Source organism: Phasianus colchicus, chromosome 2 (assembly GCF_987193195.1).
Source record: "Phasianus colchicus chromosome 2, bPhaCol1.hap1.1, whole genome shotgun sequence".
In the NCBI taxonomy this organism is placed as follows: Eukaryota; Metazoa; Chordata; class Aves; order Galliformes; family Phasianidae; genus Phasianus; species Phasianus colchicus.
Window position 1 is genome coordinate 23,986,135 of NC_143437.1, and position 17,821 is coordinate 24,003,955.

Here is a 17,821-nt window from a genome sequence, read left to right on the forward strand (position 1 = left end):
AAAGGTATTTTTATCCAAAGCTCTCAGAAGATCTATAACTTATCACAAACAAAAGCTTTGTGCTCTGAGGGCTAACATACCCAGTTTGTCACAAATGGCAAAACTGAGGCAAGGAGATAAAAAGAGTGTTATCTTTTTAAGTAAGAGTAGTAAGCAGGCACAGCGAGACTTGCACTTGAAAAACTTTTAATTTATTCTAGATAGTATCATTTATATTACTGTATATCTAATCCCGTTACTTGGATCTGTTTTCAGTTGCTTTCATGTAAGAAGTATGGCTTTGTTTGTTTTTAACATAATTACTGGTTGAAGATTTTGCTAAATTTTTACCTACTTGGGGAAAAAGAAGTTATTATAAGGCACAGCACTTGATTACACTTAATTCCAGTGCAACCATTGTGTTAGGTTGTTCATATTTCCATGCATTCTGACTAAAAGATGATTAAGATGAGACAAGTGGGTTAAAACTTCTTTATCTTCAACGTCAAGTGTTATAGAAACTAGTTATAAGGCTGCTTGCGTTTTGGATCCTGAGCAATATAAAGAGCAACGCATTCCTCAGACCTCTTCCAGCAGTACCTGGAAAACAGAGATAACGCAATGTATATGGGGGAATATTGGAGGACAAACCATCCATACAAACAACGAATGTGCTGATGCTGCTGAGAAGCAGAGAAATTACAAACAGGTTCCCTTCTGCTTAAACTTGTTCCGTATTGGTATGTCTTGTTATATTTTTGGGAACTACTCTACATCATCACCCATATAAGCCAAACATCATGACACAGGGAAGAATTTCTCTCCTTACAGATGAACCAAGAGAAAAGGCATATGTTGTGATATCTGTGACATGAGGGTTGAAACAGAATCACATAAGCACTGATATTTTTTAACAATATAAGTAACCAAGAGTTCAAGAGTATTTGTTTCTTGTGGTCAAGCACTGTTGCATTAAGTGTTTATGTTTCAGAGATGGCCAGAGATCAGTATCAGTGTACAGTAGCGACACATACAATAACATGTACCTGCTGTAGAAAACTGGTAAATGTCTTAAACCAGTATGATCTGTGCTGGCGGATCTCTGCACATGCATCATACCAGGACTTTGAAAACAGCCTCATTCACTGGACTGCAGGATTGGGAATTAAATAAAGTGATTTCATAGAGGTGGAGGAGGTGAGTACATATTGGAATCACAGGTGTAGAGAGGCTCTATGCAGCTGGGCAGGTTCAGGTCTTTCAACAACTCTTTCTGGTGTTAGTGATTAGCAAAAATAATCACTTATAATCACTTATAATCATATACCTTTAATTTGGATTGGCAAATACTTTCCTTCTCTGTTCTCTCTGGAAACTGTTTTCACCAGTTTTTCTTTTACTTATATCATGTGTGTCATTACTATGAAATAGCCCTACGAATCTTACTCCAGTAGGAGAGCTGTGCTCTTGGCCTGGCACCCAAACTTTGCCATGTTTTTGTTGATCAGGGCTAGTTGGAAGCTTAGAGTATCTGCTGTAATTGCTTATGAGTGTATTCTCACTTCACGATATTTTGCACATTGTTTTTTCTTGACAATGTTTTTCTTGTATTTTCCCCAGCTTAATCATAAGGAGAAAGCTAGATGAATGCCTGGCTTTGTTTGCTCCAGTATAGACTTCTGCCCTAAGGAGTAATACAGACTATTGCAAATCCTGTAGAGGCTGCGTTTCTGCATCAGGTGATGCACAGCTTGGTATGGACTAAATACACAGAATTTATATTGTTGGAGTCTGGGAAATCATTCATCTCTACTCACAAACACTGGGCACGGACAAGTAGGCTATCACCAGCAGCTAGAGTCAGAGTTTTGCCATCCACGGTAACAGTAGATGCACCCTCCTGAAGGGAAAGAACAGATAGTCAGCTTTTTTAGTTATATGTTCTCTCGTGAGTAGGAAGAAAATTCTGCAGGTAAGTATGGAAATATTTTCCACTGAAAGAGCACTTCTAACTTGCTCAGTTTTATGAGGACTAGCTAAATATTCAGCTGATGTTCCCTGTCTGACACTATTAGCATCAATAAAAGCATGCTTCATGGTTCATTGTTCCCCATCACAAAGCAGCAACTTCTTGCTTGATATCTTGTAGATATGCTGCAACCAATCTAACCCAGAGGTGCAACTGTCTGGAAATTTACAGAGAGAACATTCAGGAGTATTTCAAACTCCTTTTCAACTTTTCAGATTCCTAATGCCTTTTTACATCTTGAAAAGTAGTCCACAAGTCAGCAGGGAGCTGACAGAAATCACTAATGGGAGTCCATCTACACTGGAACACGCTTGTCATTATCTTGTCAAGCAAAGGAACCAGATTCCTGCCAGCAACACAGTCTTGATTGCAGTCTGCTGCGAGCTGCAGTGTAAACAAGTGTCCTTCAAGATTGTTACGTCTTTAATTAGTAGTTGATGGTCCCTGTGAATTTCAGCAGAACGGGAACTGATAGAAACATCTGCTTCACAAGCTAATCTGACTTGCTTTTCTCCACAGTGTTTCCCTCAAGCTGCACTTCCTAGAAGCCAGTAGAAAGAGGGGGACGTGGATCACCTACTTCTGCACTTTAGTGTTCAAGTTCTCACATTGTTATTAACTTTGTCTGCCTGATTCCAGTTGTCCTACAGTATAAGGACAAATGCTTCAAGGCAGAAGTAACTGGTGATGTTTTTTATTACATAGAGGCATTCTTGTATATTTACAAGATATCCCCTAGCAGAAATAAAAATCCTCACCAAGACCGGATGGAGGATAGCAACAGTTCCATACTTAACATACGAGGTGAGGGAAAAGAGACTATGGTGGTAGTAATTTACAGTTATTTTTCATGAAAGTTTAAAGCCAAACAAAGTTTCCTGTTTATGATGATTTCCATTAGAAAGAAAGTAATAATCAATTTCTGTTGCTCTTTCCAGGAGGCTGTACTACTGTTCAGTTTGCTCTGACTTGAAATATGAACTCAAGGGTTAACAGATATAAACTGAATTGTCACATACCAGCTGCCATATCCAGATATCTGAATTCTTTTTGCTTTTTTCAGTTGTTCCTGATCCATAAACTATAACCTGAAAAAAAAAAAAAAAAAAGTCAAGGAAGAAAAGTAATAGATTCATCCCCATGAGTGAAGTGTACAGATTCATCTTCCTACAGCACTCAAACATTCTATTTTTAAAGAAAAATGTTCATAGAATCTGACATTATTTTTACGGACATTAAAATTCACATTACGTTTTGTATTCTCATATTGATTCCTCCTGATAAGATAAAAAGGGAACTGATCACACCTGCCACTCCTTATGCTCCTCTGTATCCTCACTTATCTATTCCCACTGCCTCCTCCCACTCCCAGCTTGGCATCAACATCCTTCCTGCTTCTGTTCTGGGAACAGGCACTTCCTCCTCGTGAACTCTGGGCCCCGTCAAGAACCTGCTGAAGTAAAAAAGATTCTCCCAACATTAAAAAGGTTGTGGATCAGACCTTATTTTTCTTCACTGCCTACCTTCTCTGTGTTCTTCTTGACAGAACTGTGCTCCCTGCCACTCCACTGTCAGATAGATTCGATTCTTCAGAGTGTGACTTCAAGTAACCCAGGGAGAGAATGTTTTGTAAACTGTTGTGCTGTCAAGTGGTGACAGCTTCATTTGCACCCAAACTGGACTGTGTTTGACTGGCCAAGAAATGCAATACTCTAGCATGGCCCTGGCCCTTGGGTGCTGTACAGTTCTCTTTGTTTCCATATTATGTAGGTTAAGAAGAGAAAAAAAAAAAAAAAAAAAACCACTGTGTATTTACACGTTCAAATTAGACTTGGCAACAAGAATGCTATAGAAACATACTGGGAAGCTAAGCACACTCGTGAGTAGTATTTGCATCATGCTGGTATTTTTGATTCGAGAAATATGGGAGCGAGGGATGGAGAGAACTGTTTTAGTCCCAAAGAAAGTGAATGGAAATCAGACTCAGGTTGATTCTGCACACAGCAATGGCTGAGATGGCAGCCCCCTGCCCTAGATTCAGCAGGGCAATGGACAACAGTGAGCTTGTACAGGGGCCAGGCATGCTAAGGGAGTATAGTTTTCTCTGTTGTGAGGCCTGGATTCATTAAGTCTGAATACAAGGCACCTATTATCTGTACCTTTAAAAATCTCACACTTTTATAGCAATTTAAACTCCTACCTCTGTTTCAAAAGTATCTCCAAACATTCTCAAGGATTGCTTCTGATTTATTTCTCCCCGATGATCATTCAACCAGCCTTGGAAGGAGAATGGCTCCATTACAGAAGAACAATTTAGAGGGAAGGGTGTTTCTTTCAGGAGCTCATCTGTAAAAATGGCAGAGAGTTGTCAGTGACATTTCTCTGGATCTTCGCAAACTTTTGCTGTTGCTTACAGCTTGAAGGGCTCAATATACAGACATTGTCTAATTAAAAGATCATGACCATAGCACTGTTGCCACATTTATCATGACAGTACTTGAGGTTAAGATGTGTGTCTTATTTGGAGTCTAGATGAGGTTGCTTCTCTGTAGCTGTTGTCAGAATTGTTACATGTCCAGGCTTCTTAAAAATACATTTGATAAGTATGCATATAGTTCTTCTTAATGTGTTCTTTGTTTCAGACAAGCTTTCAGACAAGCTTGTGTCTTGGTAAAAAACTGGTATGTCATTTCTGACCTTTGCTGAGTCGCTTCTTACACATCCCCATGTGAGTGGAATGAGACCATACAACCACCCAGTTCTAACAGAGTCAGTACTGGCTTTTGTGCTTCTTCTCCCCTGGGTGTTATTAAATACACTGTCCACACTGAAGCCAACTGGGTATCTCTTTAAGTTTAATAAAAGGCTTTTTTTGTGGTGTTCCTGCATTTGTAGGTGGATTTAATTTCTAATAATTTTCCTTCAGAACTGATTTAATTTAAAATAGCTGGAGGACTGAATGCAATTTAACTGTACCTAGTAAAATTCAAGCTTTGTGCTGTGTGTTACTGCTATATGAAATTAACCTTAGTCATTTTCCAGCTCAAAGTGAAATGCAGAGACAGTGCAGTCACCTTGGGGATTCTAGGTAGTTTGTCCTGAGAAGCCACTGTGGAATGCCCCTAGAACAATTTCAAGTAATTATGCCAGCCTAGATGCAGGAAAAACTCACTAGATGGCTGTCTCCCAAAGGCATCAAGCTCATGACCTCACAGCCAAATTTTAGCCTAAATCATAGGAAGAGTAGGTTTTATTAAGTATCAGTATATTCCTTATTCAGAGTTGTTCTGATTCTTTCTAAAGCCATCCTTCACTGCTCTGCAGTGTTCTGAATGCATCCCCACAGGCTTTCAGGAAAAGCTATTCCAGATGCAGCCACTGAACGATGTATGAAAATGTGGTCAGTGTATCTAAGGCTCAGCAGTTTGCTGCATAAGATGCTCTCATTTAATGGATCATAGTATGCACCAAGCATCTATATTGATCTTATTAATCTCTAGAAGATCTGGATGGGAATGCCTTTTTTTTTTTTCTTTTTCCAGTGGAAACAGATTTTGCCATTAGAATTTCTTTCTTTCTTTTTTTTTTTTTTTTTTTTTTCCCTTATATTAAACTAAATGGAATAAGCCAATAAGTTCCTGCAAAGCAAAGCTCCTCTTTAAGGAGCTACAGAATTTGTACATTAATCTGCAGTAAAAAATAATAGAAATTGGAAGCTTTTCTCCTTTCTATGTTTAAAAAAATATATATCTACTTTTACATCACTTAACTCATATTTAGCATATTGATGTGGAATAGCAAACTCCACCAAAGAAAGTAAGAAGGGAAAAAAAAAATATCTTTATATTAGATTTATTCTAATTTGGTCCTGGAAGCATTAAGAAGCTAAATCTAAATACTATATACTTTCTTGCTTTATAAGATTACAATTTTGGTGATTTATTTTCACAGCAGTATGCCTGTTGTTGTTTTCTCACTTTTCAGAGGTCCATCAAATTTCCTTTGGAGGTCATTAGAAACACTGCACTTTGTCCTTAAATTATGGATACACTCAAGTGCAGCTGTACTGCAAAGTAGTTTTTTGGTTAGAGACAGCTACAATATAAATGTCTAAAATACCATTATGATTCAGATTCTCACACAGATGAAAATAAAAAAATATGAATGTCTAAAAAATCATCAGAAGGCATATTCATACACAAGAAGAAGAAAAAAATAAAGAAGTTTAATCAAAAGGTTTAATCAGAGCAATGAGTTTTCAAGTAGATTTTAAAATACTTTCTTTCACCATTGGTAACAGTCTTAATTTTCTAAATCAATATGAAGACAGCAGAGATTTTTCTCTTATTAGAATAAAGCAAACCCCTTCAGTGTAGGAAAGCCTTTTTGAATATAAGAAAGTTAGCAGCTGGTAGAGATTTAGTAAAGTATATATACATATAGTATTTAGTAATACATATATGTATGGGAATTGTTGAGTCTTGGCCTGAACCACTGATTGATCACCTGGGGAAAGGACCCAGTCAGCCCTGGGAGCACAGGTGAAGGCAATTCAGCTGTGTGACCAGAAGGTGTGGAGCCTGGCTGCACCTCTCTTAGACCTCATTTAAGGGCTGACTGCCAAGGGAGAAGGTTTCTGGAGTTCCCTTCTTTTGGAGTTTTGTATTACGAGCCTAGGATAGGTGTGAGTATTTCATTTTTGATAGTCTCTTCCCACCATGATAATCTTTCTAATTATAAAGCTGTAAAATATCATCCTAACCATGCCACTCTTTTAACTGTACATTTCTTAATTTTACTATGTGTACACAAAACCATGAATATATTATTTTCATATCTATCAGTATATATATAAACATATATGCTATATATGTGCATGATATGTATATATTTATATAAAAATACCACTATGCCATAAGAATCCTGCTCAGCATTGCAGGGTGCATCTTCTTCACAGATCAAGTATTCTAGCATCAAGTAAAGAAGTCAGTTCTGGCTTCCTTTGCTGGAGAGTGAAAAGCAGCAAGCTAAATTTCTAGAGTGGATACTGTGATATCACAGTGGAAGGATACTCTATAGATATCGCATTCAGTTGCAAGGAGTTTGGGGGTAAAAAAGCTAAAATATTCCTTTGTGAACTAGGCAAGAAGCAAAGGGAATCTAATGATGAAAAGTAATTATATACTTCTTAGGTAGTATCTTAGCTTCTTACTCTTAGTCAGACTAGTTTTGCCAGTTCTTCCTAGTTCTTGGGATCTCTGACTCCAGCTGTGCTGTTCAACAGTGCATCTCACTGTACAGGACTACAGGAAAGTAATTTACACTTTGCCTTGAGCATGCATAACAAATTCTATGCTTATTATAGTGCACTGTCCTTTTCTTTTTCTTTTTTTTTTTTTTTTTTTTTTTACTAAGTGCCCATGAATCACAAGTACAATTTAATTCCAAGTGAATACGAATAATCTTTTAAATTTAATCCTTGCCCTAAAGAACTGATGATCAATCTTCTGATGCTTTCTTGTTAGTGGGACATAGTGATGAGTTCAGAGCTTATTCCTAATTCTGAAGTTAATAACACTTAACTGGTGACAGTGTAATGGCCTCTGAAAACTGAGTCTGGACAAAGTGAATGTTTAACTTGACCCATATAATGGTTCTGTTACTGGTTACGGAAGGGCAAATAGGAGAGTGCTTTGATGATGAAAAACGTGACGTAATATGTCTGATGTTGCCAGTGGTCTGCTTGACTGGATTCTCATCTAGCACTGACATGCATTCCTTGCATGAAGTGGAAAGCTGCAGATGACCTAATGCTTGTGAACTTGAGCTAAAGAGCTACAACGAGGAGGACATGATATTCTGTGATCTTGCATATACTGGAGTTGAAGCATAATGTTTTCAAAGGAACGGAGTGTTTCTTATCAGCTTAATGCCTTATATTTAGATATTTTTCATGTATATATCTTTGCTTAGTCTTGTATGTTAGTTTTCAATAACAAGAAATCTGAGTTGGCTTGTTTCCAGAGTTCTTATGTTGCATTAGTACTGTGAAACAAAGCATGATGGTGAAGGTGAAAATTATGCTAACAAACTGTAGGAAGATGGCAATTCTAAGCTAGTCAGCTGAAAGCTCTTCATATTTATCTCAGAATGATGAATCACTGAGTGAAAAACCAAATCTAATACATTCCAAATGTACTGGTCAGGAAATCCATTTAAATAGTTCCATAGTTAAGTTCATTTTTGGACTTCATTATTATCAAATAAACATCCACAGCAACGTTCTTTACGATTTTTACCACTCTTTTCAGCTTTAAATTAGAATGTGGTGATATTGTGTATGGGAACTGTTAGGTCTTGGCTTGAACTAGTGATTGAGTACCTGATGGTCAGCCTTAGGAGCACAGGTGGAAGCAATTCAACTATGTGACCGGAAGGGGTGGGGTGAGGTTCACTCCCTCTCACACAGACCTCATTTAAAGGCTGGCTGCCACAAGGGAAGCATCTCTTCTTGGTGATTGTTGTCTTTGGAGTGTTTGGCAAGTTCTGATGCTTGAAAAGGGGTTAAGTGGTTCCTTATATATTAATAGATAATGACTTCTATTTTTGGGGGGCTAATTGAAACTGGCTTAAAGCAGCTATATTTGTTACTGCATACATTTGTGTTATGTTAACCTGAAAAAATGTTGTGTTTGCTGAAAGCACTGTTCTTGCTCGTTGTGAACACCCCTCCATCTTGAGTGGTGCCTATCTCTGTGGGCTGTGGTCTTATCTCTATGCAAAGGCATCAGGAAAGCCCTTTTGCAATAGTGTCATTTTCTGTAGTAGCAATAAATATCCATATCCAAAAGGGAATGTTTAGATCCTCTTATCCTTTAACTGAGCATAAACATGGTCTAGGCAAGGGGTAAGGAGTTATTTTAGAATTATGTGCTGTTTTTTTTTCTATCTACTTTATTATTATCCCTTCCGTCTCTTAAGGGATGCTATATAATAGTGAATAGTTCTGATGTGACTTTTCTTACAGTTTCATGTTAAATTGCCAATGCTGGCAATAATATATACCCTGGGATGCTTTTCCCTGCATGTTCTTACCTAATTCCTGGAGTAGCCATTCTCAATGTTAATGGAAATGTCAATGAGGCTAGTAGGAGTTTAATACCTCTGCAAATAAAATTATCTAAAACATGTGGACTGAAAGACATAAATTTAGGCACCTGGATTTGGAAAAAAAAAAAAGTAGTTAACCTACTCCATATAAAAGTCTAGAGCTAAAGCACGAACAATTACTACTTTGGAATTAGTTGGTTCATTTCACTGGTGCTCAGTATAGATGCGGAAACATTCAGCTGAAAATGCAGCATTCACTGGCTGTAATCATTCTTTTTCCTGTGTAACTGTATTGATTTTTGTAGCGTGTCCTGAGAACTGGTGTGACTGCTAACTTATGACTTGTCCATGTAGTTATTTCTAGGCACATTTTTCTTTGTGTCATTAAATCTGTGCTAGAAAATAAACACTTTCTTAATTGAGACAGAAGTTTGATGTGTAAAGCTTTGAACAACATTACTGTAATAAAGAAATATTGCCTCTCCAAAAAGAGATATCATCTTCCAGAAGGAAGAGGGTAAATTAAAACAACAAAATTGCAAGATTTAGTTTATCTTTCTGCTTAAAGGCTTGTCACAATATAGCAAGGTCATTGTAATTAAGAATGCCAGGCTTTAGCCTTTGACCAGGATTTGGAGTACAATCCTAAAATTGGGAAACTTACCTACTATTTCTGAATCTGCCTTTTATGTGGCTGTGGGTGTCACATTGTCTCCTTCTATGGAAGAGGAAGTGCCATAAGCCCTCTCTACGTTTGTGGGATGAGGCTTTGTACAGTACGTGTGAGCTATTATTACTAAATAGCCTTAGAAACTCCAGTGAAAATGTCAGACTGACAGTGTGAGTTGTCTGTTTCGGATGTTGCTGTCTGGGGAATGTTTAACAGTGAGAGGGAAAAGGTAGCTACCTTATTAGGGAAGATGTACCTGCTGTGAGACTGCTCTGAGCTTTAGATCTTTTTAAAATACTAGATTTTTTTTCCTGAAGTCTGAATGGAAAGAAAACAATTTTATATGGCACTTCTCCCAATTTTCATGGCAGGTTTATTATATACATTATGCTCTTAAAGGTCAGAAGTGTCTTGCTTCCTATGGTGAAGCACAAGGAGAGCTCTCAGATTGCAGTTCATGTTCTGCCTTCCCTGCAAGAGACTCAGCTGAGGATACTGCAGGAAAAGCACTCTTCTTCCTGGAGACCTTGGGTTTTTCTTTGGTGCTGTCATTAGTGGTTCTGAGTCCTAAATCAACTCCTGGCTCCAAGGAACTTGCAGCGCTACTTGCTTTTGGATGATACATTTAGGTTTCGGATAGAAGAATTTAGCAGCAGTTTCATATGGCAGCCAGTGTACTCTGGATGATGTAATCCTTCTTTATTGGTCTACTAAATGTTGCTAACTTAAGTTAGTTGTGATCTATTTGGTTTGTCTGAACTCTTCATCTCTATCATTGGCTGTATACTCCTTGTGGTGGTATATATCTGTGTGGTATGGAGTGTTGTTAAATATAAAGGAAGGGGAACGGATGAAGCAAACGAGAGGTTGCATAGTTAAGTGGGATTGTATGTATATGTTAGATGACTCTAGTCTCTTCCAGGCAGCCTTTGGAGAGAGATGAATATGGCCTGGGAGATTCTTACAGTTTCCTGGGCAGTTATGGTTGGTTCAGGCAATTCAAAATGCTTGACTGTTTTTAGTCAGCTTGAATACTGCTCTGTCCTGTAGACTTGCTGCTGGCAGTTTGCAAAGTACATTGCCAAGGGGAGTATTCCTACTATCCAAATGCTTGAATGCTACTTGTTTTAATATGTGTATGTGAAGCAGAAAGAAGATGAGTAACATTACAGATATGTGGGAAGTACCTAAAAGATGAGAAAAGAGAATCAAAAATTCCCTAGGTATTAAATGTATTCATCCTCCTTGAAAAAGGAAAGAGAAGTTTTCTTAAGCCCTATTACAAATGGTTAACAGAAGAGGCTAATAATTTGGTACAAAATCTTTCCAGGAAAGGTGCCTCAAGTAAGGGTTGCATGCATAGTATGTTTCTGACTGATTATATTTTACTTAAATGTACTTGTCTAAAAGCAGGTCTTTTTAATGGTACTCCTGCCTCTTCATGTATTCTGATTATCCTGCTCCCCCCTTGGAAGGAGACTTTCCCTACTGTTGGCTAAGCCAGAAAGCATAAATAAATAAGAAGTCTGGACATAGGCATGGAGGCTCTTTTGTTGGTTTTACATTTAAAAAAAAAAAAAAAGGCAATTGGACCTTGATTCCATTTATAGCTTTCCTGTATGAGTGAGCTGCAATCAAGGTATTCTTTGAAAATGTTTTTCTTCCATTTATCCCTGAAGAGAAAAGGCAATATTTCTGACTTATGTATAAATTAAGTTAAGAGTACTTCAGACGGCACTTTAAAAGTGAAGGGATTCTGGATTTTCTGAAGAGAAATTGAAAGAAGAGGCTGAAATCCAGCCCTTTGCATAGACTGATTTTAATCTTACAAGTGTTATGCTGGTTATTGACATCTGCTTCTTAAGAAGGAAAAAAAGACAAAAAAAAAAAAAATGCTGCTGAGGGAATAGATCCAAAGCATTATTTCTGTCACTGCTATAACTAAAAAATCTGCTATCTTTATTTCTCTGTGCACAAGATACCACTATGACTTTCAGCTTCTTAGTGTTCAAGAAAACTAAACACTGAAAAAGCTGAGAAGCTACCTAGGCTGAAATCCAGCCATATAACTTTGCCTGCCTTTTGCTTGTAGCAACAGTTAGGATACAAACATTTTAAGTATTTGTTGTCTTGACTTAGAGACTAATGTAAGGATTACAGAATAGCAGAATGGCCTGGGTTGGAAGGGACCTCCAGGATCAAGGATCTCCAACCCTCCCTGCCACAGGCAGGGCCACCAACCTTCACATGTAATACAAGACCAGGCTGCCCAGGGCCCCATCTGATCTGGCCTTGAACACCTCCAGGGATGGAGCAGAATCCAACTGGGGGGGAAAAAGGTGTGTTGAGTTCTGAGCAAAATATGAACACTTACTTGTTTTACTTATTTACTGTATCTTTAAAAGGCTTTTTTCAACTTTAATTGAAGTTTCTCATGCCTTTTGGCCTTGGTAAAGTTTATAAGAAAAAGCTCATTTACTGGATTTATCATTAACTTTTCAAACTTTTTTAAAAAAAGTATTGAGGGCATCAACTTCTGATTGTCAGGTCTATTCTTTCACTCTCATCTTCTGCAAAAGTATTGTCAAAATAAATCTTTGTTCTTTTTCCCTGTTTTGAAATAGTTCATTTGCTTCTGATGTTATGATTATTATTACTAGATGATCATTATGGTGCTTTTCAACCAAGGCCGTTCTATGATTCTATAATATGATTCTATGATATAAGCACTTAGTTCACACTGGTGAGGGACACTTAGTGGAAATCTATGTATTGAACATGGATAGTATGTGTGAGAGAATATTCTTTTTATTACAGCAGCATCTAGAGGCTTCATCTGAAATCATACTTTCTGTGCCAGTCAATGTGAAAGCACAGTGAAAGAAAGCAGCTGTCCTATATCTCCTCATTTCCAAAAAGGAAAAAAAAAACACACCATGACTCAAAAAGCAACTAGGCAAAAGATAAATATAAGGGTATTACTCTTTTGTGTTTCGGGGTAGCAAAGCATGTCATACAGGTCATCTAGACCTGTGAGTACTAATGTAGTGCTTTACCTGTAATCAGGACTATCTCAGCTGTGATGGTAACCTTCTGGGAGTCTGAAAGAGCTCGAAGTAAACTAAATACATTTTGATGTTGCATATAAAGTTCTAGGAGACAAGACTTCTTTAAGAAGCACAGTTTTCTGAGAGGCACACTTCATAGTCATTCAGAGACACAATGTTAAAGGTACAGGTGCAGTCTTTCAGGCAGTTTTTTGTCTGGCTTAATGTTTCCTAAATGCAGAGGATTGTAAGGCTGCTGTTCCATACAGGACTCTTCTGTGAACTTATTATTTGAGGGAGACCAACAAAGGCACCTATGTTTAAGGAATGTGCTGTCACAGAAAAAATCTTAACCCCATTTTAGTATTTGAGTAAAAACTTTGCTCCCGTACCAATTGAGACTAAATAGCTATACAGCCACTGACTTTATGGTGACTGTCAATCTGAGAAATGCAGTAATATGGAAATAAGGCTTTTTTCTCTAATCTCTATCAGAGTAATTCATAAAAACCATTTTGTTTATGGCATTTGAAAATGGATATGGAGATTAAGGACAAATTAATTTGAAAACTTTTTAGAGAAGGAAACTAAAATATACCTTTAACTTGTGATGTGCTGTGTAATTTAAGTTAGCTGTCCTGCAGCTGTAAGAGTAGTATAACTGAGTATCACAGCAGTGTATGTGTGCACATCCACAAATTTCCTTGTTGGACTATCTACAAACAGAGGCAAAATAAAAAGAGGTCAAGATAGCGTAGAAATAAAATGCTAAATAGATCATGTCCTACGTGAACTGAAAGCGTGACCATTCGCCTATGTGTCATTATTTCTCAAGTTCATAGGTGAAGGAGTACAAATATGCAGTTTATACATTCAACTCACTAAAACCACATTTTCTATAGTTGGAAACAAATTTTTCTTGGCATGAAAGAAAGTTACAGATACTGAGATTTTTGTACAGTTATCAGATGTCTTAATGTGAACAGCCAAGATTTTTTTGGTAATCATGTATAAAGATTTTATTTATGATTAATGAAAGATTAGTTATCAAAATAATTTTCATTTACAAATCTCACAGAAAAACAAACTTGGCAATCTGTCATACGGTCATGGTCATACGTGGACAGAATCAGTGTTCAATCAGATGCAAATTAATTTCAGAAAAAGACATGTTACCTGGATTTGGTTTTCCAGTTTTATATTGCCTGGAATTGAAAAACCTACAATAATAAATATTATGCATCATTTAAAAAGTTATGCTCATGTCTGAACAGTCATAGAGATTAAGCAGTAATACTGAATACAGCTATGCCTGGTCCTCATGTATTATCACATGTACTCAGCAGGGCTATACCAATTTTATTGGCAGAGGGTTGGGTTGAAAGTCCTCAAATTCATATCACTAAAAAATTCCCTACTCTGGTGCTGTACTGATTTTTTTTTTTTTGCTTGCTCCTTGTACGATTTTACTTGGATGCAGTTCATCATTAGTGAACATTTAGCAAATTAGTAAGTTTATTGACAACTTCTGCATATTTCCTGGGAAGCAGCTGCTTTTTACAATACTTAGCAAATTTGCCACTGTCCTGATTATTCATGTACAATATGGATTAAAAATATTCAAAACAATGAGTGAAAGAAGCCCAGAAACAGTTCATAGCTTTACCTAGTTAAACTAGACCCAAATATTCATTCAGTTCCACTCATACTTAGAAGTGTGCTCTTATTCATTCACAAAGTATGTTACAGGTGGATATGGGGAATTCTTTTAAGATCGAATGTAATGAGGTTTGGGATATACAAGATATGATTAAAATCTGCGGAGCAACGTTTTACTTTTAACAAGTCAATGTAAAATGCAGTATAAGAAAAAAGTGAAGCACATAGATCAGAGATTGATAATGGTCTATTAGATCATTTCTAATGCTCTTCTAAAATTTAAAAGTTTTAATTTAGAAAAGAAATTAACAAGCTTACTCTTGAATTATTGGTGCAAGTTGAGTGCCAAGATCTTCACAGTGAAACCATTTTTCAAAGAGGACATCAGTTGATGTTCCCACATAGTATCTGACAAAGTGAAAACATTAGTCAGTCTTTTATTAACTAACAGATCAGGTAGTTTGAGTCTTTTCAGGAAAGCAGCTACTTAGTGTGCCCTATTCTCAAGATTGGTGTACTTTGTTTTGACACATGGTTATTTAGGGAAGTTTTACACTTCCCTGATTAGCTGACTGATGGGGTACTTAAACTTGTGTTGAGGGCCTAGGAGTTTTGCTGATCAATCATAGCTAATTCATGAAATTCTCTTCACACTTAATCCCAGGAATTTAATTGGTCCATAATACTTTAGGATCAATAGCTCTTGCTTTAGGTAAAGTTACTACAAAAACAACTGTTATCAAATACAGTCCCCAATAACTGTTTCTGTTAAGTATTAGATAAATATTCCTTTTAATATTCCACTTGCTAATTGTCTGTGAATGGGGTGATAAGAATACAAGTTGTTTACAGACCTGTTTGCCAAAATTTATATGGCTTAAAATTGCATAAATTTGGGAGATATTTAGTTCACCCTCCTGAAAAGGAACTCAGTATTTTACTTGCATTATTTTGTCTTAACAGTTAAATTGTGCAAAGATCAGTTGGACACGATAGTTGTAGTCCATGGAATGGCACATATAGAATTTACCTACAAATTTTTAAAAAATATGATAAGGCAGGGATATTTCAGTACAGTCACGTAATACAAGTGATTGCAAGTAGATCTTATGTGCCCTTGGGGTTAGTGACTGGAATTAATGTTTGAAGAGGTAACAAGGCTTATAAGACTATATACTCTGGTGTATTTATATTAATCATGTCTGTCATATGACTATATAAGTATTGCCAGAAATTTTCTACAAGCTCCCTAGTTCAAGTTTTGCAAAAAGAAAGTTCTTGGAAGTGAGAAGCATCATTAATGCCTCCAGTGTGGAAAAAAAAAAACTGTGCTATGAGCACAAATTTTGGACACCTGTAAATCTACAGAGAAGAGAAACGTTACAAATGTCTTAGTCAAAGAAAGTCTATGAAGGGCTTTACAACTTCTGAAGTACTAAAGAATCCAATCTAACATCTAAAACCAAACTTTAACTTCTTTACTACAGGATTAAGTTTTGCTAGTGCATTTTTATTATAAAACAAAGAACGTTAACATTAATTAGGCTGAAACACTGGGACATGCTCTTTCACTTGCACAATAATCAGCATGCTGGGGGCTCTGATTTATGACAAGCTTGTTGGCATGGTAAATAATGTAATGACAGCATTACATTAGTCCTTAAGTCAGCATGCTTCAGAGCAATCTTTTGCTGTTGATGAGTGGAAGTTTGACAAGAACAGAAGCTCTGGTTGTAAATCCTGTTTCCCCATAGCGTGCACAGAGCCAATGTCACTTCAAAAACAAAAAAAATTACTTCCTGAACTTCAGGTCTTTGTTCGTAATTTCAGTATAAAAACACTTCAGTGATTTATTTTCAGATACTTGATTAATATTTTCAATGAAGAGCATGCTTTGTTTAATTATTTTTTTCCACCTGCTAACCATATGCTAGCTTTTAATTAGTTTAAATTTTCCCCAAGAACATGACTGTATCACACTGCAAATCCCTACTTCTATCTGCCTTGGAAAGCTATTCAACATCTATTCAACTTACGCCATTCCCAAACTTCATGTACAAGACATGTTATTTTATTTGAAGTTACATAAAGCTACTTAGGTCTTTTATTTCAAGTAAACGTTGTTTTCCAGATCACTAGTTAGTTTTCAGTTCAACGTATCTTTTTTAATAATGCCAATATTCAGAATTCAGGCCTGCTATGAAAATAATAATAATTCAAAAACAAACAAACCAACAAAGTGCATAGATAAATGCTGTTTCAAGTTAGCTGTATTTGATTTCAGCTTGGAATCCATTCCAGTGACTTTCTGAACAGTACCTTTATTAGTTTCCCACCTCTTTATATTTTTGTTTGAATAAAAAGTATTTCTAGCTTGCATATTCATGGTCACCCTGCTATGATACAGCCCATGCAACCACCAAAACTGTAGGTGAAAGGACAGAAACATTACAGACCTTGCTGAAATTTTAAATCTTTGTGAATTACATGAGTAACTATAATTTCACTTTGCATGTCCATTTAATGAAAAAACAACCTTTCTGTCTGCTGTGACTTGCCCTCCTAGACTTATGAAGGCTATAAGATAGCAGAACAAGGCTTATTCCTGCTCCCACTAGAACACTAAATAAAACTCTCATTTATTTGAAGACATTGTTCTTATATAGCAATGAAATCTAGGCAGGTGTGTTTACCATGTAGAGGTGTTGGTGTTAAGAAAACTGACTTTTATTTCCAGCTACCCGCACAGTTGGCAGAAAAACTCATATTCATCTTTTTGCTTTCAGTGCTTAAGAAGGAATTAATGTTCAACTTGCCAGAACTGATAGAAAAATCTTTTCTGATTTGTGCTGTTACAAAACTGAGACTTTAAAACTTCAAATGATAGTAGTAAGCAATATTACCAAGGAACTGAAACATAGTACTGTATTGACAAGATAAATTAATTGTGCATTATGAATCCTAACAGATTTGCCAACAATTATACTTCACCTGAGCCCATCCATTTCTGTCTTTTGTCTTTGCCTCTCAATTACAAGACCTACAGTGTCTGCATATCTTTGAGGAGAATGAGGTATCCTGGCAGGTAGGAGAAACATCTGTTCAGACAGAAGAAATAGGAAAGCATCAATGTTAGGAGGTCTTTGTTTCATCTGTAGTCCTTCTGCTGCAACCAACCTGTAAAGTCTTTTGTTCACTGCCCTACTTTCCTGCTACTCTGTGTTGATCTATATTGTTCCTTGCAGCTGTATTTATTCAGTATCAATAGTCTATAAGATGTTGCTTCTTGCTTTCCCAGTGAATGATGACCATTGATTTAACAATCAG

The 17,821-nt window shown here is 36.7% G+C and overlaps 1 protein-coding gene across 1 annotated transcript in view; it reads right to left on the reverse strand.

Moving 5' to 3' along the window:
* The window catches only part of HAAO (3-hydroxyanthranilate 3,4-dioxygenase), a 33,080-nt gene continuing 15,259 nt past the window's right edge, over positions 1 to 17,821 (reverse strand). Inside the window, exons 4-10 of the mRNA XM_031594967.2 lie at positions 17,486 to 17,592; positions 14,813 to 14,902; positions 14,012 to 14,055; positions 4,209 to 4,354; positions 3,028 to 3,096; positions 1,797 to 1,879; positions 1 to 579 (exon numbers count right to left, since the gene is read on the reverse strand). Coding sequence (XP_031450827.2) covers positions 501 to 579; positions 1,797 to 1,879; positions 3,028 to 3,096; positions 4,209 to 4,354; positions 14,012 to 14,055; positions 14,813 to 14,902; positions 17,486 to 17,592 — 618 coding nt within the window. The 3' untranslated portion in view covers positions 1 to 500. The remainder of the gene's footprint in view (positions 580 to 1,796; positions 1,880 to 3,027; positions 3,097 to 4,208; positions 4,355 to 14,011; positions 14,056 to 14,812; positions 14,903 to 17,485; positions 17,593 to 17,821) is intronic.